The sequence below is a fragment of the Prionailurus viverrinus genome, chromosome A3 (genome assembly GCF_022837055.1).
Source record: "Prionailurus viverrinus isolate Anna chromosome A3, UM_Priviv_1.0, whole genome shotgun sequence".
Lineage (NCBI taxonomy): Eukaryota > Metazoa > Chordata > Mammalia > Carnivora > Felidae > Prionailurus > Prionailurus viverrinus.
In genome coordinates, this window is record NC_062563.1 from 23,857,814 (window position 1) to 23,882,709 (window position 24,896).

The window sequence follows — 24,896 nt, forward strand, 5'->3', positions numbered from 1 at the left end:
AGAGGCAGAGAGAGAGGGAGACATAGAATCCGAAGCAGGCTCCAGGCTCCAAGCTGTCAGCACAGAGCCTGATGCGGGGCTCGAACTCATGAACTGTGAGATCATGACCTGAGCTGAAGTCAGATGCTTAACTGACTGAGCCACCCAGGTTCCCCCAAGGTCACACAATTGGTTAGAGGCAAAGGCAGGACAACAAACTGAGTTGTCTGGTCCTGGAGGCTATGCTGTTAGCCATTGTGCTGTGCTAGATTGGCTCTGAGAGATGCTGGGAGGTTCAGATAGCATAATGAATGTGAAACCACATTGAAAATTGCTAAGTGCCTGAAAAAAAAAGCTGAGGATTATTATTATTATTATTATTACTCAGTTCACTGCTTACTCATCTGTGAAATGGGGATAATAATACTCTGGCCTGCCAACTTTAAGAGGATGTTTTGTGGAGTGCCAATGAGATAATGGATGGGGAAACATAAAAGTTAAAGGCTCTACATGGTAGAAGGGACTGTACAGATTATTTCCATGCCAGTGGCTTCCCAAGGCTCCCATCCTCTACCTCGAGTTTGACATTAATATTGCTGACAGGAGTGGGGGAGGTAGGGGGACATGAGGGACCAAGGGACTCTGCGTCCCAATAATTAAACATGTTGGGACTGAAGCACTGCCAGCGGCAGCATCTGGTTGTAATTACCAGAGGGGACTGAAGTGATTAGTCACCTTTATAGTGAGAGCCAGGTCGGTCCCCTGGGTTTCTCCCTGGAGAGAGCCTTCTCAGCAAGCTCAGAGTCCCCTTTTCCTGCTCCCACCCCATTTCTGGAGTTCCCTGATCCTCAAACAATAGCCCCTGCTCTGAGACTCGTTCATGTCCCCAAAGTCCCAGCCCTGCTCTGAGACTCCCCCATGTCCCCAAAGTCCCAGTGCATTGGATGAGACCTTGACTGAAAGCCAAGAATACCAGAATTGCCCCCAACACTTTTTATTTCTTGTGTTTCTAGAGGCCAGGTTAGGATTCTTGGGTACAAAATGTATCAAAGCAGGAATTAGGCTTAAAAAGTAATTTAACCCTCCTGAACTTCAATTTCTTCACCTGCAAAATGTGGCTACCAGGAGCACCTTCATCACAGGATTATTGTGAAGATAAACAAGGTAAAAATACTGTGGACTACAAAGGCTAGAGTCTAGGGGTGCCTGGGTGGCTCAGTTGTTTAAGAGACCAACTCTTGATCTCAGGTCAGGTCTTGATCTCAGGGTCATGAGTTCAAGCCCCGTGTTGGGCTCCGCACTGGGCATGAAGTCTACTTAAAAAAAAAAAAAAAAAAAAGCCTAGAGTCTAGTTTACTTGAGTACCTGCTCAATTAATAGTAGCTATTATTATTTGTCAGGTGCTAAGCTAATCACTTTTTACGATTAATTTAATCGTATCCCCACAAAAACCCTATGAGGTAAGTACTGTAATGATCCTCATTTAGAGTTTCAGAGAGGTTTGGAAGCTTCCAAAAATCGCACAGCGCACTAAGCCATTGTGCAGAACCAGAATTCTAAACCAGGTGTGTTTGCCTCCAGGGCCCTTACTCTTTATCAAGCTGTGTACAGGGACATCTTAGTGGTTTGATTCATTCATCCGTTCATTTATTCACTCAATCAAGTTTACAAAGTGCCTAATAAGTAGCAAGATAGAATCCCTCCCTTTAAGGAACTCAGAGTCCAGCAGGGAAGGTGTGATATGTCCACAAGTAACCACACCTGGAAGTAGAAAATTATGGCTTTTGTATATAAGGGCCAGTGGAGATTTATTCATCTATATAACACACACTAAGAATCTGCTACGTACTGAACACTATGCCCAGCACTGGGAATAAGTGAAAGATAAATATGGCACAATCTAATCATAATCTAATGGGGTAGACAGAAATTTAAATACGTTATTACAGTTGTAAGGAATTAAGTTGTGATTTTAAAAGTAGGAAAAAAGTAAATGGGCACCTGGGTAGCTCAGTCAGTTAAGTGTCTGACTCTTGATTTTGGCTCAAGTCATGATCTCACAGTTTTATGAGTTCAAACCCCATGTTGGGCTCTGTGCTGGCCATGGGAGCCTGCTTGGGATTCTCCCTCTCTCTCTGCCCTTCACCCCACTCATGCTCTCTCTATCTCTCTCAAAATAAATAAGTAAACTTTAAGAAATGTGCAAAAAGTACATAAATAGAGTAGAAGAAATGAGTTGTGTTCGAGACAGGGGACAGAGGCAGAACTGGGTAACCTCTGAGCCACCAAAGCAGAAAGGAGCACAGAAAATGTGTGATGACAATTCAGGAGCATGTATTTTCTGGTGGATGAGGGAAGGCTTCATGGAGGAGAGGGCACATGAGCTGGCACTTTTCAACAGGTAAGTTTTAGAGGGGAAGAGTTGGAACAGAGATGTCCTGGAGACCTAGAAGCCAGTTATCAGGTAATTATAGTAGGACAGGCGGCGAGGAGAACAGAGATAGTGAGGTAATTGGGGGATGGAGAGGAGGGAGGAGTGTTAAGGATAACTGCTTAAATGGGGACAAGTCAAAGGGGGAGCGAAGTGTTGTGAATCTGGGTAATTAGAGGGATAGTAATGAATCCAGCTCTTCCTGAAAGCTCCCCCAAAAGGGTGATGGTGCCTTGGCCTTCTGAGATGGGGAGGTAGAGCTCTACTGGGTGTTCTGACCCAGGACCACCTCATGAAGCTCGAAATGGCCAAGTCATGCTGCTGTGCTCTGAAGATCATAGAGGACCTGGGAGCATCACCGTGAAAAGGCTGGTCGGGCACCTGCACACCCCAGCCCAGTTTCATCTTTCCTTCATCAAACACTCCATGTGCTTCTACTCTGTGCCAGGTGGTGCTGGGAAACCAATCTGGGTGACCTTACGGTGCAAACAGATCTCCATTAGGCAGGCTCAAAAAATCTCATATTAAGAAGGAGGATTTCCTGGGGCCTCTGGATGGGTCAGTCTGTTAAGCATCTGACTCTTGATTTCAGCTCAGGTAGTGGTCTCACAGTTTGTGAGATTGAGCCAGGAGTCAGGTTCCACACTGGCAGCACGGAGCCTGCTTGGGATTCTCTCTCTCTCTCTCTCTCTCTGTCTCTCTCAAAATGATTTAAAAAAAAAGAAGCTTTCCTGATTACTACTTCTACACTGCTTCTTACAGTGTGACAAAGTGTTATAGAGAAACATACAGGAAGGGGTAGTTGGCTCTGCCTGGGGATCAGGGAAGGCTTCCCCGAGGAGGTGAATTTTCAGCTGAAGCTTTCAGATTGAGGAGGACCTCCTTCAGTTGTGGGAGTTGATATTTCAGGTGAAGGGAACAGCTCTCCCCCATGAGTCCTGCTGGAATTCAGACTTCTCCCAGAGCTACCAAAAAAACATCATGCGGGAAATAATTTTTCCAGTCTCCTGCAGGGGTCGCTGCTGCCCCAGGCTGAGGCTGCCACCTCTCGACTGCCCCAGTTCTTTCCAACAGAACTCAGTCTGTCTTTGCTGGGGTAGTAGTGAGGTACACTCTGGACCTGCTTCCATCGAAGGAGTGGGCTCAGGGGTAGCAGTCCCCCCTGAAGCCTGAAGAAATCATCTGAGCTCTGTCAATGGCACTTGGGGGGAGGGGTGTAGTAGGTACAGATATTTTTCTGTCTCTGGGTCACCACAAGTTTATTAAAATAAAAGCAACTGTGGGTAAATGCTGCCATCTGTGCTGCCCCCCCCCCCCGCAACAAATCAGGCCCCAGACTAGACGCAGGGGTTGAAGCTGCTTTAAAACACCCCAAGGACTTAACTGAAAACCCACACTCCCCATGCTTCTGGGGCTTAAGATCTTGAGCTCATTCCTCAGTATCTCTCCTCAGGAAGGTGGGGTGGGCTGCCCCGTGAGGTGGAGGTGAAGACCCCTGAGTCTGCTCCACAGACTGAGAGGCCCCCTAAGCCTAGAGCCCTGCTGCGGGGCTCTGTGCCAAGAGCCCCCGTGAGCCATGGCCTCGAAAGGGCAGCGGTGATTTTTTTCACATAAATATATCGCACTTAAATGAGTTTAGACAGCATGACATCAGAGAGTAATTAAATTGGTTTGGGTTGGAATTCCGTTTCCAATTCCTGAGTTCAGGTTTGTAAAAGATTTTTCTGAGCACCTGCAGGCGTATGTGTGTGTGTGTGTGTGTGTGTGTGTGTGTTGTGTGTGTGTGTGTGTAAAGTATTTTCACTGGAAAGGATTCAAAACTTAAAAAAAAAAAAAAAACTGGAGCACACAGGCAGCATTACGCCATTCTTCCTTCTTGGAAAAATCCCTCAGCCTTATACAAGCCTCCTTCAAGCCCTCAGTCAGTTGTGCAGGAGAAAGGGGGCGGTCGGCTTTCTCCTTTCAAGAACGAGTTATTTTCAGCTGCTGACTGGAGACGGTGCACGTCTGGATACGAGAGCATTTCCACTATGGGATTGGATACAAACACACACCCGGCAGACTTAAAGAGTCTCAGACTGAGGAGAAAGCCTTTCCTTCTGCTGCTACTGCTGCTGCCGCTGCTTTTGAGGGTCCACTCCTTTCATGGTTTTTCCTGCCAAACCAGAGGCACCTTCGCTCCTGCCGCCGTTCTCTTTGGTGTCATTCAGCGGCTGGCCAGAGGATGAGACTCCCCAAACTCCTCACTTTCTTGCTTTGGCACCTGGCTTGGCTGGACCTGGAATTCATCTGCACTGTGTTGGGTGCCCCTGACTTGGGCCAGAGACCCCAGGGGGCCAGGCCAGGATTGGCCAAAGCAGAAGCCAAGGAGAGGCCCCCTCTGGCCCGGAGCATCTTTAGGCCAGGGGGTCACAGCTATGGTGGGGGGGCCACCAATGCCAGGGCAAAGGGGGGCACCGGGCAGACAGCAGGCCTGACACAGCCCAAGAAGGATGAACCCAAAAAGCTGCCCCCCAGATCGGGTGGCCCTGAACCCAAGCCAGGACACCCTTCCCAGACAAGGCAGGCTGCAACGCGGACTGTGACCCCAAAAGGACAGCTTCCTGGGGGTAAGTCACCCCCAAAGGCAGGATCTGTCCCCAGCCCCTTCCTGCTGAAGAAGGCCAGGGAGACTGGGCCCCCTCAAGAGCCCAAGGAGCCGTTCCGCCCGCCCCCCATCACACCCCACGAGTACATGCTCTCGCTGTACAGGACGCTGTCCGATGCTGACAGAAAGGGAGGCAACAGCAGCGTGAAGTTGGAGGCTGGCCTGGCCAACACCATCACCAGCTTTATTGACAAAGGGCAAGGTGAGGGGGTGGGGGGGGCAGGGGCACGGCTGAGAGGGAGGGGCATCTGCATGCGTGGAGGGGCCTTTCAGAGCCCTGACACTGCACCGGTGGGAGATAGCACATGAATCGGCCTGGGGTAGTATCTGGGACTGACCCCCCACGTACCGGGTCTGAGGCTGCTGGCAAGTCAGAGCCAATCCCTGCAAGGTGCAGAGGGGGTTACTGAAGCCCAGAGAGGGGACAAGAACTGCCAGTTGGTGGCAGAGTCGGGGACCACACTCTAAGACTCTTACCAGGCCATGCTCTGTTCCTATGTGGGCTAGCCAGACTTTCCAGGCTCCAGAGGTTTGTAGGTTTTCTCAGATGGCAGAGAGAGAGATTAATCTCTAGAAACCCGTGGTTCGGCAAATCTGCCTTCAAGCTAGGGGGCAGAGGAGGCAGGATAGGTGGAGACAGCAAATGAGGCATCTGGGAGTCATGGAACGACATTTAAATGTATGATGTGGGGGGTGCAACAGACTTAGGGTCTTAACTCACAATGTGACCTTGAGGGAGTCCCTTTTCTCTTTGGTGTCTCAGTTTCCCCATCTGTACAACTATATGGGTATTGGACTGGGTGATTTCTTCCTTTCTTTTTTTTTTTTTTTAAGTTTATTTATAGGGGGTGGGGGGCAGAGAGAAAAGGTGAGAGAGAGAATCCCAAGCAGGCTCTGCACTGCTAGTGCAGAGCCTGACGCGGGGCTCGAACTCACAAACCGTGAGATCATGACCCTCTGAGCTGAAACCGAGAGTTGGATGCTTAACCGTCTGAGCCACTCAGGCACCCCAAGACTGGGTGATTTCTGAGAGCCATTCAAATATGAACACTTTGTGTCCTGTCCTAAACACATCATTTTTATCATCAGCCCAGGAGGGTATCTGTTCCCTTCACTTCTCCTTATGTTCGGTTAGCATTACTGTTTTGGCGTTTCCCTCTCCACTTGCTGTGTGATCTCAGCAAGTCCCTTCCCCTCTCAGGGCCTCAGTTTCTCCGTAAGTGTGAAAAGAGAGATGGATTACTTATTGCCATGGTTGCTTGCAGTTCATATGCTCTGGTTCTGTGAGTCTTAAGACTTTGCTGGCAGGGTGGGGGAGGGGTCAGATATTGGGAGAGGCTCCTCATTAGAGCCAGCCGGCCAGGCCGGTGGGGGAATGACAGGGTGGGAGGAAGCAGGAGGCAGCAGGTCTGGCTGGGGTGGGGGAGGTGGCCTGGCCGCCTGCCCAGCCGGGGAAAGCTGTGACCCCTTGGGGGCTCATAAAATAAGTCCTTGTGCCCCCCAGCTCTAAGGGAACTTGCAGAGGGGGAGATGGGGAGTTTAAAGGCCTAATTAGTCACCTTCTAGAGCAATGTATGAATGCTTCCCAATGGCAAATTGGTATTTAGGAAAGAGAGTATGCTGATTCAGACACACGGCAGTTTCTCGTACACACACAGCCATATGTTTATACATATACGCTGAATCACACACACACGTATGCATGTGAACACACACCTTCTTACATGTACACACGGAAACTTCTTACAGATACACATATATACGCAAGCACAATCACACGTGCACATGTCACTCACGTATACTTTACCTTTCATATTCACGTATAAACCCAATCATACACACACACACACACACACACACACACATGCACAAACTGTCACTTACACACATGCTCATATACCCAGCATGGTAAGACATGTACACACCAAAATCATTAGACTAGGAAGCAAGGGAAATTGGATTGTAACTTTATCATTAACTACCTGCAAATTTACACAAGTCACTTTTCCCTCTCTGTGCCTCATCTGTAAAATGAGAACACCAAGATCTTCTTTAAGGTATAGTGGAAGCAGTTCAGGATTCAGTATTAAAAGTTCTAGACTAGGGGCACCCAGGTGGCTCAGTCGGTTAAGCGTCCGACTTCAGCTCAGGTCATGATCTCACAGTTCATGAGTTCAAGCCCGCATCAGGCTCTGTGCTGACAGCTCGGAGCCTGGAGCCTGGAGCCTGCTTTAGATTCTGTGTTTCCCTCTTTCTCTGCCCTCCCCTGCTCATGCTCTGTCTCTGTCTCTCAAAAATAAAAATAAGCATTAAAAAAAAAAAAGTTCTAGAGTTCCAGCTCTGCTTTTTCCTAGCTGGGTGATCTTGGGCAAGTCACCTAATTTCTCTGAGCCTCAGGTTCCTCCTCTGGAAAATAGGGCTAATTATAACACCCACCCCACCTATCTCTCCAATGAGATATCATATAAAATAATAGATGGGAGAAGGACAGCTAGAGGCATCTCTGATACGCATTGTCTTTGACACAAACACCCAGAATCTTTCAAATCACCACAGCCACAGTTACAGATGAACAACCCTTGTTTATTTTGGTAGGCTGTTTCAGAAGCTCCCTTATTTTGAAAAAGCCTCTCGTGGTTTGGGTCTTGGCCTCTGTCAGAGTCGGGGAGAGGTTAAAGAAAGCTATCTCCAGAGGGGAGAGAGCTGTGGCCCTTCCCTGAGGCCTCGAGGTGACTGGCTCCCTTGGTGAGGTTGCAGGGAATGACTTCTGGGTGTTCTCTCTAGATGACCGAGGTCCTGTGGTCAGAAAGCAGAGGTACGTGTTTGACATTAGTGCCCTGGAGAAGGATGGGCTGCTAGGGGCCGAGCTGCGGATCTTGCGGAAGAAGCCCTCAGACGCGGCCAAGCCAGTGGCCCCCGGCATCAGGCGGGCTGCCCAGCTGAAGCTGTCCAGCTGCCCCAGCGGCCGGCAGCCGGCAGCCTTGCTGGATGTGCGCTCCGTGCCAGGCCTGGACGGATCTGGCTGGGAGGTGTTCGACATCTGGAAGCTCTTCCGAAACTTTAAGAACTCAGCCCAGCTGTGCCTGGAGCTGGAGGCCTGGGAACGGGGCCGGGCCATGGACCTCCGTGGCCTGGGCTTCGACCGGGCTGCCAGGCAGGTCCACGAGAAGGCCCTGTTCCTGGTATTTGGCCGCACCAAGAAACGGGACCTGTTCTTTAATGAGATTAAGGCCCGCTCCGGCCAGGATGATAAGACTGTGTATGAGTACCTGTTCAGCCAGCGGCGAAAAAGGCGGGCCCCACTGGCCACGGGCCAGGGCAAACGGCCCAGCAAGAACCCCAAGGCCCGCTGCAGTCGGAAGGCACTGCATGTCAACTTCAAGGACATGGGCTGGGATGACTGGATCATCGCGCCCCTTGAGTATGAGGCCTTCCACTGTGAAGGGCTATGTGAGTTCCCCTTGCGCTCCCATCTGGAGCCCACGAACCATGCAGTCATCCAGACCCTGATGAACTCCATGGACCCCGAGTCCACGCCACCGACCTGCTGTGTGCCCACACGACTGAGTCCCATCAGCATCCTCTTCATTGACTCTGCCAACAACGTGGTCTATAAGCAGTATGAGGACATGGTTGTGGAGTCTTGTGGCTGCAGGTAGCAGCACTAGCCTTCTGTCTTCCTGGCTGGCACATCCAGGATGCTGGTCACAAGAGCCCCTCCCTGCACTCCCAGAATCAGAGAAGTCGGGAAAATACAGCCAGGACGTCTACACAGCCTGCACGAAAGGGGATTCCAACAGCCTTGCTCTTACTCTCTGAGTGGGACTGGATTAGAGATTCCTTTCTAGCCACAAGTCCCCTTGTCTGAGGATTTCTGCCCTTCTGCTGCTCTGACTGCCGGGACAGACCCAGGGAGACAGACTGAATGGGACTGAGACCCAGGAGATGTTGTTTTCCCCTGAGACCCAGCCCACAACTTCTCCTTACTTGGGCCTTGTTGGCTTCTGGACTCTCCAGGGAGGGATCCTCTTGGGAAAGCCACACCTGCCATCCCCACCTTGAATCACCATTGTGCCTGGTGACTTTCTGCCCCTGGGGCAGATGAGATGCTGATTGGGCAGGGGTGGGCAAGACGGGAGAGGGCTCGGGCAGGGGTGAGGAGTGTGAGGCTGTTAGACTGTTAGATTAAAATGTACATTGATGAGATAAAAAGCAAAACTGTTACTAAAACGGTGGCAAATTTCTTGTTTACTCCAGGGGACCCAGTGACCTCCTCAAAGCATGACTGACCCACGGAGGGGAGGTGGGTTGCCTGAAGCAAATCAGGACAGACAGTACAAGCTGAGTAGGGCCAATGCTACCTCTAACCCCACTCCCGTTCCTTCCAAAGGCCTTTTGGTCTGGATCTCTATCTGCTTCTCTGGGGTCTGGCAACAGACTTAGGTTTTCTTTTTGACATTCCTCAATCAAGCTTATTGTCTCCTAAATGGAATCCTACATGGGGGGGGGGAAATTGGGGGTTTCATTTCCTCTAAAATCATCCCCACCTCATTCACTACCTGCCCCCCTCCCCATATACTCACAGAATCCACTGGCCACCATTTAGAGGGCCCTCTACCTTTCTGTGGGGAACCTGGGCTGCCAGAGATCTCCTCCCCTGTTGAGGCATCTTCTTTTTGCCACTGACCACTGTTTTCTTGAATGATCTTCTGTAGCTCCACTACCCTTCAGCTTAGCACCTTTATCACTCCTCCCCGCTCATCCATCACTTACTACCCATCACCCCAGCTCCAGAAACAGAGCTGGAGTCCTTCCCCTTTACATTTTATATTATACAAGTACATAATTATACATTTGATAAGCAACCTCCCCACTAACCTTAGGCAGACCAATGCCAGACACATCCTGACGTTTCCTGCTTGGGGCTTGGCCCAGAGTAAATGCCCACTTCTCTGTATCCACTAGAATTCTTAGTTGGGGGCATGAGGCATGAATGCTTGGGAGGGGAACACAGCCCTCTGGTAGGGGAATTTGGGCACCTAAGTCCTCTTTCTAAGGGCTTAGGACCAGGCTCTGCCTGGCCAAAGAGAGGGAAGACTAAGAGAAGGGAGTCTAGGCCTCCCCTTCCCATCCAGGGGGCCCCAACATTTTCCCCATCTCTCTCCAGCTGGGTCTTTGATTCCCAGGGCTCCTAGCCAAAGCTGTTTCAACAGTAAGGATTCCTGCCCAGCTATGGGCAGATCTTGTGTCCCTTCCCTCTAGGCCCAAAACCTGTGTTGTCAGGACCTGAAACAAGAGCCCGGTGCAGGGGGCAGCCTACCTTTGAGCTGCCTCCCTGGCTTGGAGGCCATTACCTGTCCCTGAGGGGCCAGTCTGAACCTGGAACCTAGCCCTCCCTGGCCAGGCTTCGTTGTGTTTGGCTGGTGGCAGGCCTTCGAGCTCTGGCAGTAAACAAAGGAGCTGCCACAGCAGACAGAGTTCTGGTGTGAAAGAGGAGAGTGAGCCTGGAGGCAGTGCTGGAGAGGCCAACCCGTAGGTTGTGGACACAGGGAGAGCAGTGTAGAAGCAGGGTGGCTGGAAACCCAAGGGCAGAGAGGCAGAGGACGGAGGGGTCACAGGTGGGGCTGGCTCCTACACGCACTGATTTTCTGGGCTGTGTGTCCCTACTTTCTTGGAAAGTCTGACAGACTGGAGTGGCACACTGCCTGAGCCCTGTCAGAGAGCTTCCTGTCATCTCAGCCTCTGTGTTCTTCCTGCTGAAGGCCCCGGGCACTGAATCGACTGTTGTGGTCTGGCTTGGTACCTAGGAGCTTCCTTTCCCACCTCAACCTGCTCTAGAACTTGCTTTCACAAAAGAGCCACTCAGACTGTGTACCCTCCCCCTTTCCTCCCCAGACTATGGGGATCCAATCAGATCAGTGTGGGGTACAAGCCCTTCCATGCTAGCCATCCCATCAGCTGCCTCCTTGGACAATTATCTTCACCAGGCATCCACCTCCAGTGCCAGTCAGAACAAGTTGCATACTTGTATAGGACACTTCTGTGCAGAAGGGCACAAGGTTTGTATCATTCTTCAGGGTTCACAAACAGGCTCTCAGCTGAGGTTCACAAACATGCTCACGGCTCTGAAGGGCTCAAAAGGCAGCCCAGTTTCAAATTTCAGATCTGTCACTTAGAGTTAGAGGCCTTGGGCAAGTAACTTAATTCCATGAACCTTGGTTTCCTCATTTGTTGGGGGGGGGGAGGGTGGGAGAGGGGGAAGGGGTAGACAATATGCCTATTTCATAAGGCTAACTGGGGAGGATATGAAGGACACTCAACACAATGGCCCCACAGAGGTAGCACTCGATAAATATTAACTGCTATCATTATTGTGCCTCCAACAGTCCTGTGAAGCAAGCAGGGCAAGGACTATTACTCTCCATTTTTTCAACATTTATTTATTTTTGGGACAGAGAGAGACAGAGCATGAACGGGGGAGGGGCAGAGAGAGAGGGAGACACAGAATCCGAAGCAGGCTCCAGGCTCCAAGCCATCAGCCCAGAGCCTGACGCGGGGCTCGAACTCACGGACCGCGAGATCGTGACCTGGCTGAAGTCGGACGCTTAACCGACTGCGCCACCCAGGCGCCCCTACTCTCCATTTTTATAGATGAGGAAGCTGAAACCCAGAGAGGTGACTGCAGGCCTCCTGCATGTCTCAGTATTCTTTGTACCATTCTTGCTACTTCTCTGACCCCCCAATTCCACTGACTCCAGTCCTGGCAAGTAGTCAAATTACCTGCCTAGAGCTTACCTTCCTGTTCCTAAAAGCTTCTCCTTGGAGGCACACGGCATGTTAGTTTCTGGGGAGAAATAGCTAAGCATATAGGTTAGGGCAGGAAAGATGAGAGGCCCATACGGGTGGAAAGAGGTGAGGCTCCTAGTGCCCTGATGCTGCCTCTTAGTCCTTTCCACCTCTCTATGTCCCAGGCCCATAAACAGGAGAATCTGCTTTTCTAGGACTTGGAACACACAACTTTGGGAAGGCTCTCAGACTTCATTTTGATTCCACAACTAGTTCTTTGGATCTGTATACACACATAAGGAAACAGAGTAAGAAAGGCTTAGTCACATACGCTTGGGAGTCGAGTGGATCTGGGTTTCAGTTCCAGTTCTAACACTTGCCGGCTGACCCTCTCTAAGCCTTGATCTCTCTGTCTGTAAAAGAGGGATAATAATATCAAATTTAATGGGCTTGGGATTTGGGAGAGGGGTTATTTATTCATTCCATCAACCTTTGATCCATTCATTCATTCCTTAATGAGTAAATATTTATTGAGGGTCTACTATGACCCAGATGCTGTGCTGAGCGTTGGGATAATAATAACAACCACAACTGTAAATGTTTATCAAGGGCTTATTATGTGCCAGGTACTGTGCTTAGCACTTTATCTGGATTCTCTTATCTTTCCATGACCATGTCCTCAAGTTCCATGAAAGAATGAAAGAGAAAATAAAGATCCTGAAGGATGCTAGGATGATAACATAATAGGCTGAATCAAAGGAGATGAAATAAAATGAGAAAATTATTTAATATTTGTGTATTTATTAATATATATAATGTAAACATATAAAATTACCCATCAGAATGCATGAAACCCAGCATACAAGTACAGGATGTAAAAAAAAAATGTGATTTCACAACTTCAGATGGGAAAGAGATAGTGTTACAGGTAGCTCTGAACTGAGTTGAATCAACTGAATATAATGTGGATGCTTCAGTGAAAATATAAGTGTGGGCTTCATTAATAAACATGTAATATACAAACCCAAGGAAGCTTTGGTTCTGCTCTGTGAGGCAGGACTTGGGAAGTGTTGGGATGGAGAGAGTAAGGGAGAAGCAAAGTCAAGGATGAATCCTATGGGTTTTTTTGCTTGGGCAACTGGGTAGAAGGTGTGCCATATAACAACAAAAAAGAACACAGAAGGAGGAACAGATTTTGAGAGGAAGATGATGAGGTCAGTTTTGGACATGTCAGGTTTTAAGAACTCTTAAGACATTAACTTTAAATAGGAAAAGCAGAATTCTTTCATGAAATGATACAAGGAAGAAAGGATACATGCACAGGATAAAAGCAGGTTTGTTGGTTGTGTGGTGGGAAGTCAAGTTTCATTCTGATGGCTTCTAATTTCTTTTTTTTTTAATTTTTAAATGTTTATTTTTGAGAGAGAAAGAGAGAGAGACAGAGCACAAGCGGGGGAGGGGCAGAGAGAGAGACAGAATCCGAAGCAGGCTCTAGGCTCTGGGCTGTCAGCACAGAGTCTGATGTGGGGCTCAAACTCACAGACTACGAGATCATGACCTGAGCCAAAGTCAGACGCTCAACTGACTGAGCCACCCAGGTGCCCCTGATGGCTTCTAATTTCTATTTTCTCTGTGAAATAAGAGATCAGGCCATCTGTTCAGAGAGGTCAGAGTCAAGGTTTGAAGAATGTAGAATGTAGAAAAGGTTCTTATTATGGGTTTAATTGTATCGTTCAAAAAGGTATGTTAAAGCCCTAACCCTCATACTTGTGACTATGACCTTATTTGGCAAAAGGGTCTTTGCAGAAGGTGAGGTCGTTAGGCTGGGCCCAATATGACTGGAGTTCTTAGAAGAGAAGAGACACAGAGACTGACAGATAGGGAGAAGATCGTGTGATGACAGATGAAGAGATTGGAGTTATGCAACAGTAAACTAAGAAACATCAAGGATTGCAGGCAATTGCCAGAAGCTAGGAAAAACCAAGGAGAGGTCCTCCCCTAGAGCCTTCAGATAGAGCATGGTCCTGCCAACACCTTGATTTTGGACTTCTAGCCTCCAGAACTGTGAAACAATACGTTTCCATTGTTTTAAACCACCTGGTTTGTGTTTATGTTGTTGTTGTTGTTGTTGTTGTTGTTATTGTTGCCATGGTAGCCCCAGGAAATTAATATAGTTATAAATAGCAGTTCTGGAGATAGCAAGCCTAGTTGAGCATAACAGAGGTTGGATACCATATCTGGTGGTACTAATAAGCCCTTTGCATGATTTTCTTCAATAGTAGTCAATAATTTGGATGCAGGCATGGAATAAATGAACAATTACAGGGTTGGAGTCTTTCTAGATGAACAGGATAGAAGGACGTTTGAGCAAGGGAGTCGATATTGGTAAGAGAACAATTAAAGTGATAGACCATACGGTCTGAGCTAGATAGAAGTATAGAGAGGAGAGGGTTGACAGACTATAAAGAAAGAAGATAAAGCCTGGAGGTCTCATTGGGGTAAAATGACAGTTTATTAGAAGTGATAACTGAAAACTGAAAGAATAGGATGGTGAGAACACAGAATGGCATAAATTAAAAATTTCAGAATTAAAATGATTCCAGTGATAAAGTCCAGGAATCGTCCATGGGAGTGGGTGGCTGGACACTTCATAAAAATGGAACTATAATCATATAATATGTAGCCTCTTGTGATTGACTTTTTCATTTAGCATGCTTTCCAGGGTCATCCATATTGTAGCACTTATCAGTATTTCATTCCTTTTTATTGCTGAATAACAATCCATTTTCTGAATATGCCACATTTTATTTATCTATTCATCAGTTAATGAATATTTAGGTTGTTTCCAGTTTTTGGCTATTATGAATAATGCAGTGATGAACATTCATGTACAACTTTTTGTGTGGACATATGTTTTAATTTTGACCTAGTAATTGAACTAGTGGGTTATATGGTAATTCTGTGTTTTCATTCCAAAGAACAGCCAACCAGACTTTTCCAGAACAGCTGTACCATTTTACGTTTCCATCAGTAATGTACGAGGGATCAAGTTTTTCCACATCCTTGCTAGCAATTTGTATTATATGTCTGCTTGGTTATAAGGCATCTAGTGGATATGAGAAGTGATATCTCATTGCATGTGTGTGTGTGTGTGTGTGTGTGTGTGTGTACATGTATGTATATTGCTTATATTTCCCTAATGACTGTTGATGATCATCTTTTCATTAGCCTATTGACCATTTGTATACCTTCTTTGGAGAAATGTCCATTCAAATCCTTTGCCCGTTTTTAATTGAGTGTTTATTTATTTTTTATGGAGTTGTAGAGTTCTTTATATATTCTAGGTACAAATCCCTTATCTGATATTTGATTTGCAAATAATTTCTCCCATTCTGTATCTTTTTACTTTCTTTTTTCTTTTTTTTTTTTTTTGAAGTTTATTTATTGGGGCACCTCAGTTGGTTAAGCGTCTGACTCTTGGTTTTGTCTCAGGTCATGATCTCATGGTGGTTCATGAGTTCAAGCCCCGCATCAGACTCTGCACTGATGGTTTGGAGTCTGCTTGGGAGTCTCTCTCTCCCTCTCTTTCTGCTTTTCTCCCTCTCTTTCTCTCTCTCTCCCTCAAATAAATAAACTTAAAAAAAAGTTATTTTGATAGAGAGCACAAATGGGGGAGAGGCAGAGACAGAGAAAGAGAGAGACAGAGAGAGACAGAGAGAGATAGAGAGAGAGAGGGAGAGAGAGAGTATCCCAAGCAAGCTTGAGAGAAGCTCAATGTGGGGCTCAAACTCACAAACTGGGAGATCATGACCTGAGCCGAACGCTTAACCAACAGAACCACCCAGGTGCCCCTCTTCGTTTTTTTTTAAAGTTTATTTTTTATTTTCAGAGACAGAGTGTGTGTGTGTGAGTGTGGCTGTTGGGGAGGGGCAGAGAGACAGAGAGGGAGAGAGAGAATCCCAAGCAGGCTCCATGCTGATAGTGTGAAGCCTAAGCAGGGGTCTAATTCAAATCATGAGATCATGACCGAAGCTGAAATCAAGAGTCAGAGGCTTAACTGATTGAGCCACCCAGGTGCCCCTTTACTTTCTTGATGGTATTTTATATATATATATATATATATATATATATATATATTTTTTTTTTTTTTTTTTTTTTTTAATAATTTTTTTAACGTTTATTTATTTTTGAGACAGAGACAGAGCATGAACAGGGGAGGGTCAGAGAGAGAGGGAGACACAGAATCCGAAACAGGCTCCAGGCTCTGAGTTGTCAGCACAGAGCCCGACGCGGGGCTCAAACTCACAGACTGTGAGATCATGACCTGAGCCGATGTCGGACGCTTAACCGACTGAGCCACCCAGGCGCCCCTCTTGATGGTATTTTGTAACACAAAATTTTATATTTTTATGCAGTCCAATTTATTTTTCTTTTGTTATCCATGTTTTTGATACTGTATTTGAGAAGGTTTTATTGAACACAAGATCATGAAAATTTACCTTAACGTTGTATTTTCTAAGAGTTTTATAGTTTAGCTTTTACATTTAGGTCTATGATCCATTTTGAGTTAATTTTCCATATGGTGTGGGATAGGAGTCCAACTTCATTCTTTTGCGGTTTTTTTTTTAATTGCAAATATGTAGGGGTGCCTGGGTGGCTCAGCCGGTTAAGCATCCGACTTTGGCTTAGGTCATGATCTCGCTGTTCGTGAGTTCGAGCCCCGCGTCGGGCTCTGTGCTGACAGCTCAGAGCCTGGAGCCTGTTTCAGATTTTGTGTGTCCCTCTCTCTCTCACCCTCCCCTGTTCATGCTGTCTCAAAAATAAATAAAACGTTAAAAAAAAAATTAAATTGCAAATATGTATTACACCCCTCCCCCAACTATAATATCCTTGAGGGCAAGGGCTAAGTTCTAGTTCCTTGTATTTTCTTTTTTTTAAAATTAAACTATTTATTTTGAGAGAGAAAGAGAAAGAGAGAGAGAGTGTGTGTGTGAGAGTGCATATATGTCAGTGGGGGAGGGGCAGAGTGAGAGGGAGAGAGAGAATCCCAAGCAGGTTCCACACTGTCAGCATGGAGCACAACTCGGGGCTTGCGGGCTTGAACTCATGAACCACGAGATCATGACCTGAGCTGAAATCAGGAGTTGGTTGCTTAACTGACTGAGTCACCCGGGTGCCCCATAGTTCTTTGCATTGTCCATAAAACCAATGAGTAAATTTTTTTTGTGGAATACAATTGTGAGAGTGGCATGAATGTTTTTATTTCTTTTCTTTTCTTTTCTTTTCTTTTCTTTTTTAAATGTTTATTTTGAGAGAGAGTGAGTGAGAGAGCGCATACACACCAGTGGGGGAGGAGCAGAGACAGAGAGAGAGGGAGAGACAGAATCTCAAGCAGGCCCAGTGCTGTCACGGCAGAACTGTGAGATTATGACCTGAGCCGAAATCAACAGTCGGATGCTTAACCAATTGAGCCACTGAGGTGCCTCAAATGTCTGAACTTCAATGTGGAGCCTCTAAGGGCAAGCATGGGGATCCTGAGGGGTGGAAGCAGTACAGAGGAAGATGAAACATAGAGAGGGAGAGGGAGCTTTGGTAGAACAATGGAGATTGCTGAGGCTTCAGCCCGAGGGTTTAGGGTGCAAGTTGCTGGCAAGCGCTGGCAGTGGAAAGCAGCTAAGCAGCCCTGGGGAGTTGAGACCAAGGAGCAGGGGTGGAGTGCTGTGAAGGGCCTTATGGAACCCTGCAATCTCCATGGGTTCCAAGTTAGATAAACTTGTCCATACCCTCAGCCTGTTCCCAGAAAGTTCCTTCTACTTTCTGTCCTAACTGAAACTTGGCCTTCCTCTTTGAATATTATTTCCCCTGTAGCTTTCCTTCTCTGGGAGGGTGCTTGTCACTCTGTGTGTGTTAAGACTGACAGTTGAGTTTTCAACCACTTGCTTTCCAAGACTACCTTCAATCCATTACCCCTCTACCTGCTGCTCCTTCATGGCTCGTGCTATATGTTCACACTACTTCCACACTCATGGACACTCTCTGTTTATCGTAGACTTTGGCTTCAGACATAGAATATGCCTCTTCATTCCAAATCCAAGCATCATCCTAGGTAACCTCCAGGTCTGTATAGATGACGCCTAAAATGTAGGCTCTCAATTCTTTGCAGGCCTCCACCCCAGGGATTTTAATCTCTCCTTTACTTTAGCCACTTTCTTCCACAGTCACCCCCTGCATTTGGTCATCACTCAGAACAATTCTTACCCTAAAACTTTAAATTAAAAAAATTTCCAGGTGCCTGGGTGGCTCAGTCAGTGAGTGTCTGGTTCTTGATTTTGGGTCAGGTCATGACCCCAGAGTTGTGGGACTGAGTTCCACAATGGGTTGCCTGCTAAGCATGGAGCCAGCTTGAGACTCTCTCTCCCTCTTTGTGTCCCCTACCCTGCTCGCGTGTGCTCTGTTTCTCTAAAAATAAATAAATAAATAAATAAATAATCTCACTGCTGCAACTTCTTATCCTTTAACCTCTCACTGAGTTTTCTCATTACATTTTTCTTTTACTCATTTGTCTCCTCTTCTTTCCTAACAGCTTCTTTGTCTCTATAAATCCTTCACTATACAGATTTCCTGGCCTATCACCTGAACCTTTTTCTTGACAATATCATTATTTTCTTTGTGCTGATGATATGCATTCCATGACCTGGAAAAACCTTAATCCTTTATTGAATCCAACTATCAGCTCTCTCCTCTGCTATTCCCAGGCTGGCAGATGATTTTGAAGAAAAATCACACAGAGGTACGTTGGTGCTATTAAAATTTTTGCTCTTAAATGTACAAGAATATTCACAGAACATTCATAAGAACAACAACAACAAAAAGGAAACAAATACCTGTCAACTGTATCATATGATAGAACAGCTAATAAAAGGAAATGAACTGGATATATATAGAGCAACATATATAGAATAAAAAGACAACTGTTGAGTGAAAAAAAGGAAACAGCAAAATAAAACATAAGAATGCTGTCAGTTAAGTTTAAAAAAAAAAAAAGAAAATCCACACCAGCCAGAATGACATATTTTCCAAGGAAATACATATATGTATGTGAAAGCATTAAAAAATATCTGGAAGGTGAGGTGCCTAGGTAGCTCAGTCGGTTGAGTATCCGGCTCTTGACTTTGGCTCAGATCATGATCTAATGGTTTGTGATTTAGAGCCCCGCCTCGGGCTCTGCTCTGGCAGCACAGAACCTGCTTGGGATTCTGTCTGCTCTTTCTCTGCCCTTCCCCTGCTTGCTCAGAATAAATAAAAATAAACTTAAAAAAATATCTGGAGGAGCACCTGGGTGGCTCAGTTGGCTAGGCGTCTGACTTCGGCTCAGGTCATGATCTCATGGTCTGTGGGTTTGAGCCCAGTGTTGGGCTCTGTGCTGACAGCTCGGAGCCTGGAGCCTGCTTCAGATTCTGTGTCTCCCTCTCTGTGCGCGCGCCCCCCTCCCCACTCTGTCTCTCAAAAATAAATAAATGTTAAAAAAATTTTAAAAATATCTGGAAGGAAATTAAATTTTAGAGAGGGTGGAAAGGATTGGGATGCAAGGTGGTCATATAAGGAACTTTAGCAGGCTAATTTAAAAAAATTTTTTTTTAATGTTTACTTATTTTTGAGACAGAGAGAGACAGAGCATGAATGGGGGAGGGTCAGAGAGAGAGGGAGACACAGAATCCGAAGCAGGCTCCAGGCTCCGAGCTGTCAGCACAGAGCCCGACGCAGGGCTCGAACTCACGGACAGCGAGATCATGACCTGAGCCGAAGTCGGACGCTCAACCGACTGAGCCACCCAGGCGCCCCAGCAGGCTAATTTTTATAGAAAAGAATGTAATCATATATCACCTTTTAATTTAAAATTAATTAATAAAATTTAAAAAATGAAGAATTACCAACTTCACTAGATCCTCCATGTTCCACTGGCCCCTTTTCCTTTTGTTCTTCTTCCTTTTTAAATATTTATTTATTTATTTTGAGCAAGAGTGAGAGAGAGAGAGAGAGAGAGAGAGAGAGAGAGAGATCTCACAAATGGTGAGATCATGACCTGAGCCAAAATCAAGAGTCAGACACTCAACCCACTGAGCCACTCAGGTGCCTCTCTCTTATCTCCTTTTAATATATGATGCCACTTGTCCTAATGTATGTGTAGAAGCATTACACCATTGTAATGCTACACATAAGCTACTGATTTGAATGCAGGAAGCATCTTTATTTTGGCTTATAAAATCTTTCATATGGAAGATTGATGAGGGAAATCTTCCATTTTATATAAAAACAAAACTAACTTTATTTACAAAATAAAAATTATTAGTATTTGGAGACTATTAGTCTGCTAATAGATCTTCTCTTTTCACATTTACCCCTCTCTGATCCATCTCTATATAGTAGTCAATGTCAGCTTCTTAAATGTGAGCCAGTTAGCCCTCCCCTGCTTATTATCCTCCAATGGTTCCAACTATACTTAGAATAAAATACAGACTTCATCTAGAAGTCCTTGCACAATTTAGTCTCTGCCTATCTTATCTCTTTAAATTAATTCAGATTAATTTTAATGCCACACTGGTTTTCTTTGGATTCTTTTTTTAAATGTTTATTTATTTTGAGAGAGAGAGAGAGAGAGAGAGGGAGAGCAGGGGAGGGGCAGAGAGATGGAGGGAGAGAATCTTAAGCAGGTTCCATACCTGGTTTGGAGCCCAACATGGGGCTCAATCCCATGACCCTGGGATCATGACCTGAGCTTAAATCAAGAGTGGAACGCCCAACTGACTGAGCCAGAACCACCCAGGCGCCCCTTCTTTGGATTCTTTTAAAAAAAATTTAATATTTTTTATTAGAGAGAGAGTGAGAGAGAGAGAGAGAGAGAGAGAGAGAGAGAGAGCACATGCATGAGCAGGGGAGAGGGGCAAAGGGAGAGGGATAGAGAATCCCAAGCAGGATCTGACTGTCAGTGCAGAGCCTGACGTGGAGCTCAAACTCACCGTGAGATCATGACCTGAGCCAAAATCAACAGTCAGACACTCAGGACTGAGCCACCAAGACACCCCTGTTTTTAAAAATTGAAGTATAGTTGACATATGCTGTTATATTAGTTTCAAGTGTACAACATAGTGATTTCACAACTCTACACGTTACTCGATGCTTACCATGGTAAGTGCAGTCACCATCTGTCACCATACAAAGTTACAATATTTTTTTAAAGTTTATCTATTTTGAGAGAGAGAGAGAGAGAGAGAGAGAGAGAGAGAGAGCGAGAGAGAGCACGCGAAGCAGAGAGAGAATCCCAAGCAGGTTCCATGCTGTCAGTACAGAGCCTGATGTGGGGCTTGAACTCACTAACTGTGAGATCATGACCTGAGCCAAATTCAAGAGTTGGGTGCTTTAACTGACTGAGCCACCAGGCGCCCCACAATATTATGATTAATATGTTGTACTTTTCATCTCTGTGACTTATTTCATACCTGGAATTTGTTTAAATGTTTATTTTTGGAAGAGAGAGAGAGAGAGAGAGACAGAGACAGAGAGAATGAGCAAGGGAGGAGCAGAGAGAAAGGAGGACAGAGGATTCAAAGTGGGCTCTATGCTGATAGCAGCAAGCCTGACAGCAGTGAGCCCGGTGCTGGGCTTGTACGTTTTCTGAGCCCAAGTCAGACACTCAACTGGGCCCATAACTGGGATTTTTTTAACCTCTTAATTCCCTTCACCTATTTTACCCATCCCCCCCGCCCCCACTGGCAGCTACCAGTATTTATGACTCTGTTTCTGCTTTTGTACTTGTTTTGTTTTTAGATTCCACATACAAGTGAAATCCTATGGTATTTGTTTTTGTCTGTCATACTATTTCACTTAACATAATACCCCCTAGCTTTATTCATGTTGTTGAAGATGGTAAGATCTCCATCTTTTTTATGGCTGAGTAACATTTCATTGCATATACCCTACATCTTCTTTATTCATCTGTGGATAGACACTTAAGTTGCTTCCATATCTTGACTATTGTAAATAATGTTGCAATAAACATAGGGGTGCATATATCTTTTTGCATTAGTGTTTTTCTTTCTGGTAAATACCCAATTCTTTCGCTTCTTGAAATAAACCCTTATTCTTTCCTATCTCGGGACTCTTGTCCTGGAATCTTTCTTCCCTCTCTCATCCCCCAACATTTGCTGATAAAATAGCATGTTCAAAGTCACTTCCCATGGCTAGCTCCTTCTCATCCTTTGGGTCTCAACTTACATGTCACCTCCTCAGAGAGGCCTTACCTGGCCATGTTATCTAAAGTGTAGTTTCCCATATTATTCTCAAGTTTAGCTCTTTGTTTCCTTCAAAGCACTTCCCACGATATTTAATTATTTTATTTTTTCCTTGGTTTACTAGATTTTGTGTGCCCCCTTCACCAGTCTAGAGCTCCACAAAGCCATTATACACATCTGTCTTGTGACCAGCACATAGTGAACATTCACTGGGTCTTTGTTGACTGAATGGAGAGGAAGTCTTTTAACATCCTGCCCCTCTGCTCCCAGTCAACCCCAGGAGCATCTACTGCTCTTGGGATACAGTGGAAGAGGTCCACCAGCCAAGGTGATTCTCTCCCACCTCCTCCAGAAACTCCTTGTATCCTTGATTCCTTCTTCTGTGCCTTCACCTTCACAATTATTTCCTATCAAAACTCAAAGATGTTCACATTAAACAACCAACCGGCCAGAAACCCCAAAAGTTCCTTCCTCTTCAGGCCTCGGGTCAGCACGTGACTGCCCTCTTGACTTTCAGGACTCAGCTGAACACTCTCCTGTGTTCCTCTACAACAACTTCTCATACTCGTTTTTTGGGAGCTCTTCAATATTGGGATCCCTCAAAGTCCTGTTTTTTTTTCACCCCCCAGTGAAAAGGGGAGCTATTCCCGTGGGGGAAGAGTCTGAGAAAGAAGAATTCTGACAACGGGGCGCTGAGGAGTGAGGCTGGGTGAGGGAGAAGTAAGTGGTTAAGGAGAGAGCTATGAAAAGCGCAAGGCTATTGGTCAAGGAGGACAGGTGCAGCGGGGAAGACGTGAGTCTCTGTGACGTGTCACAGGGGTAAGACAGGGAAGAACGGGAGGCGCGCGCCAGGTCGGGGAAAGTGCGCGCTCTTGAGCGCAGGCGCCTCTATGCGCCTGCGCTGCCGTTGCCAGGTACCGCCGGCGAAAGGACAACTTAGACAAGGGGAGGGGGCAGCGGGGACTCCGGAAGGCCACTCTTTACCCGGAAGTGGTTGCAGAGGAACATGGCGTTGCTGGTGCGAGTCCTTGTGAGTGAGGAGTAATTTTCTGCGGTCGCCCCCAGGGTTGGAGTCGGAAAGGGCAGGGCGGGAGAAGCTGGAGGAGAGTGCAGGAGGGGAGCTTGGGTGGCAGCGAGGCTGCGCGGTCGCCTTTCTGCGGGGAAACTGAGGCAGCTGCCCACTTTCCCCTACCCTCGGTTTGGTGGTGGCTTCCCCGCTTTTGGAGGAGGGAGAGAGTGACATCGGACCCAAATCTGGCGAAGTTTGCTTTTCCTCACTTACCTCTTGCGACCGCTCTCCCTCAGGAAGAGGCAGCACGTGGGGGCACTGATTGGAGTTTTCGGGAGGCCTGGATTCCTGTTTCTGTTCTGTCACTGATTCCCAGTGTGACCTTGGGCAAATCACTTTCGGGTCTCAGTGTCCCGACGGGAAAAATGAGGACGTTAATCTGCAGTTCTTTCGGTTTCCGAGATTCTCTGGGTTTGTTTCCGAGACCAATCAGTAAGACGATTCGTAACTGTACAGTTAAGTGGAATACTGTTTCAGGTCATGAGATTGAAAGCTGCACGCAAACCGAGCTCATACTCTGCCGAGCACAGTGTATGGCACACCGTAGGTGTTCAATAAATGTTGAAGGAATTAACGAAGTGAGGAAGGAATTACTTGACTTCTTAGCACTCTTGTGAGAAACTACGGCCCTTGTGATTCAGCCCCTATCCTTCTCGCATACTCTGACATCTGGGAATTCAAGGAGAAAGAAAGGGGCAGCAGGAAAAGGTTAGGATGATACAGAACCTAGTTACTAATCATTGAGTGATGGGAGGGTTTATCATTTTAGCTAGTCTTTCAGAAATTGGGTCAAGGACATTGTTTTTCGTAGCAGACACTGCCCATTCCTGCCTCTGGCTATCGTGTGAGTTATTTACACTTATGTTTGCAATCTTTTTATATATGGTTTATAAGAACTGCAATTTTATGTCTTGTATTTCTTGTCAGCCTAGCAAAGTGCGGTACTCTCTGTTCCTGCTCAGTAATTGTTTGAAGAATAGCTCATATAACCTACAGAAAGATTCACTTAGTGAAGTAATTGTTGATGCTAGGGCAGAAATTGATTCAGATCTGAGAACTGCGGGAGAAATGGCAAGTAGGATGTCCTAAATTATTACACTTTTAAGATGGATATGTCAGGAAAAGGATGAAAAGTTTATTGGGCTATATACCTGAAAGGAACACCTTGATTTATCTTGGAAGTTAGGGCCTGCCTGATATATTAAATATTCTTGCCCCTGAGTGTGTGGACTGTTGCAGGTTTATTTCTTCTTAGGTGGTAGCATCCATAGACACCACCTAACTGCCCTCTATTTGTCATATTTTTTTGCTATTTATTCCTTTCTGCTCATCCTTTTAGATAAAAAGCAAGTTTAGATAAGGAAAAGTCACTTTTACTTTATGCTATGAATCTTTAGAAGTTTCTTATTATATAATGTGCTGTGTGACAAAGCAATGGAATCTCCCCTAATACTAGTTGAAAGTGACAGTAAACATGAAAGCAGCAGATATTTATTGATTACCTATTCTGAAGAGGCATTTGGGTTAGGTGCTGAGGAATTCACAAATATAGGGAATCTACCTTCTAGGAGTCTGAAGAGCCTTGGTTGAAAGTGTGGCTCTGTTACTTATTATGTGTTACCTGGAGCCAGTCCCCTAACTTCTCTGAGCCTCAGATTTCCTTAACAGTAAGTTTGATAGGATTGATCTGAAAAT

At 46.1% G+C, this 24,896-nt stretch overlaps 2 protein-coding genes and 1 long non-coding RNA gene across 6 annotated transcripts in view; 2 read left to right on the forward strand and 1 right to left on the reverse strand.

The window, feature by feature from the left end:
* The first annotated feature begins 4,634 nt into the window (after positions 1-4,634).
* On the forward strand, positions 4,635-8,716 carry GDF5 (growth differentiation factor 5). Its single transcript, XM_047853056.1, has 2 exons — positions 4,635-5,259; positions 7,842-8,716. The coding sequence occupies exons 1-2, from the start codon at positions 4,635-4,637 to the stop codon at positions 8,714-8,716; spliced, it is 1,500 nt and encodes a 499-aa protein (XP_047709012.1).
* Positions 7,694-23,460, reverse strand: LOC125162245 (uncharacterized). Of its 2 annotated transcripts, none has more exons than XR_007150940.1 (3): positions 23,415-23,460; positions 12,175-12,256; positions 7,694-7,853 (listed from the first exon to the last, which is right to left on the reverse strand). It is a non-coding gene; the product is annotated as an uncharacterized LOC125162245 (long non-coding RNA). The 2 variants fall into 2 exon arrangements; XR_007150939.1 differs by lacking the exon at positions 7,694-7,853 and adding an exon at positions 8,782-8,833.
* LOC125162244 (ubiquinol-cytochrome-c reductase complex assembly factor 1) overlaps positions 22,997-24,896 on the forward strand; it is a 102,748-nt gene continuing 100,848 nt past the window's right edge. Inside the window, exon 1 of one of the 3 annotated variants that reach the window (XM_047853058.1) lies at positions 22,997-23,162. In XM_047853058.1, coding sequence (XP_047709014.1) covers positions 23,139-23,162 — 24 coding nt within the window. In that variant the 5' untranslated portion in view covers positions 22,997-23,138. The remainder of the gene's footprint in view (positions 23,163-24,896) is intronic. The other 2 variants (XM_047853059.1, XM_047853057.1) reach the window with 2 other exon arrangements.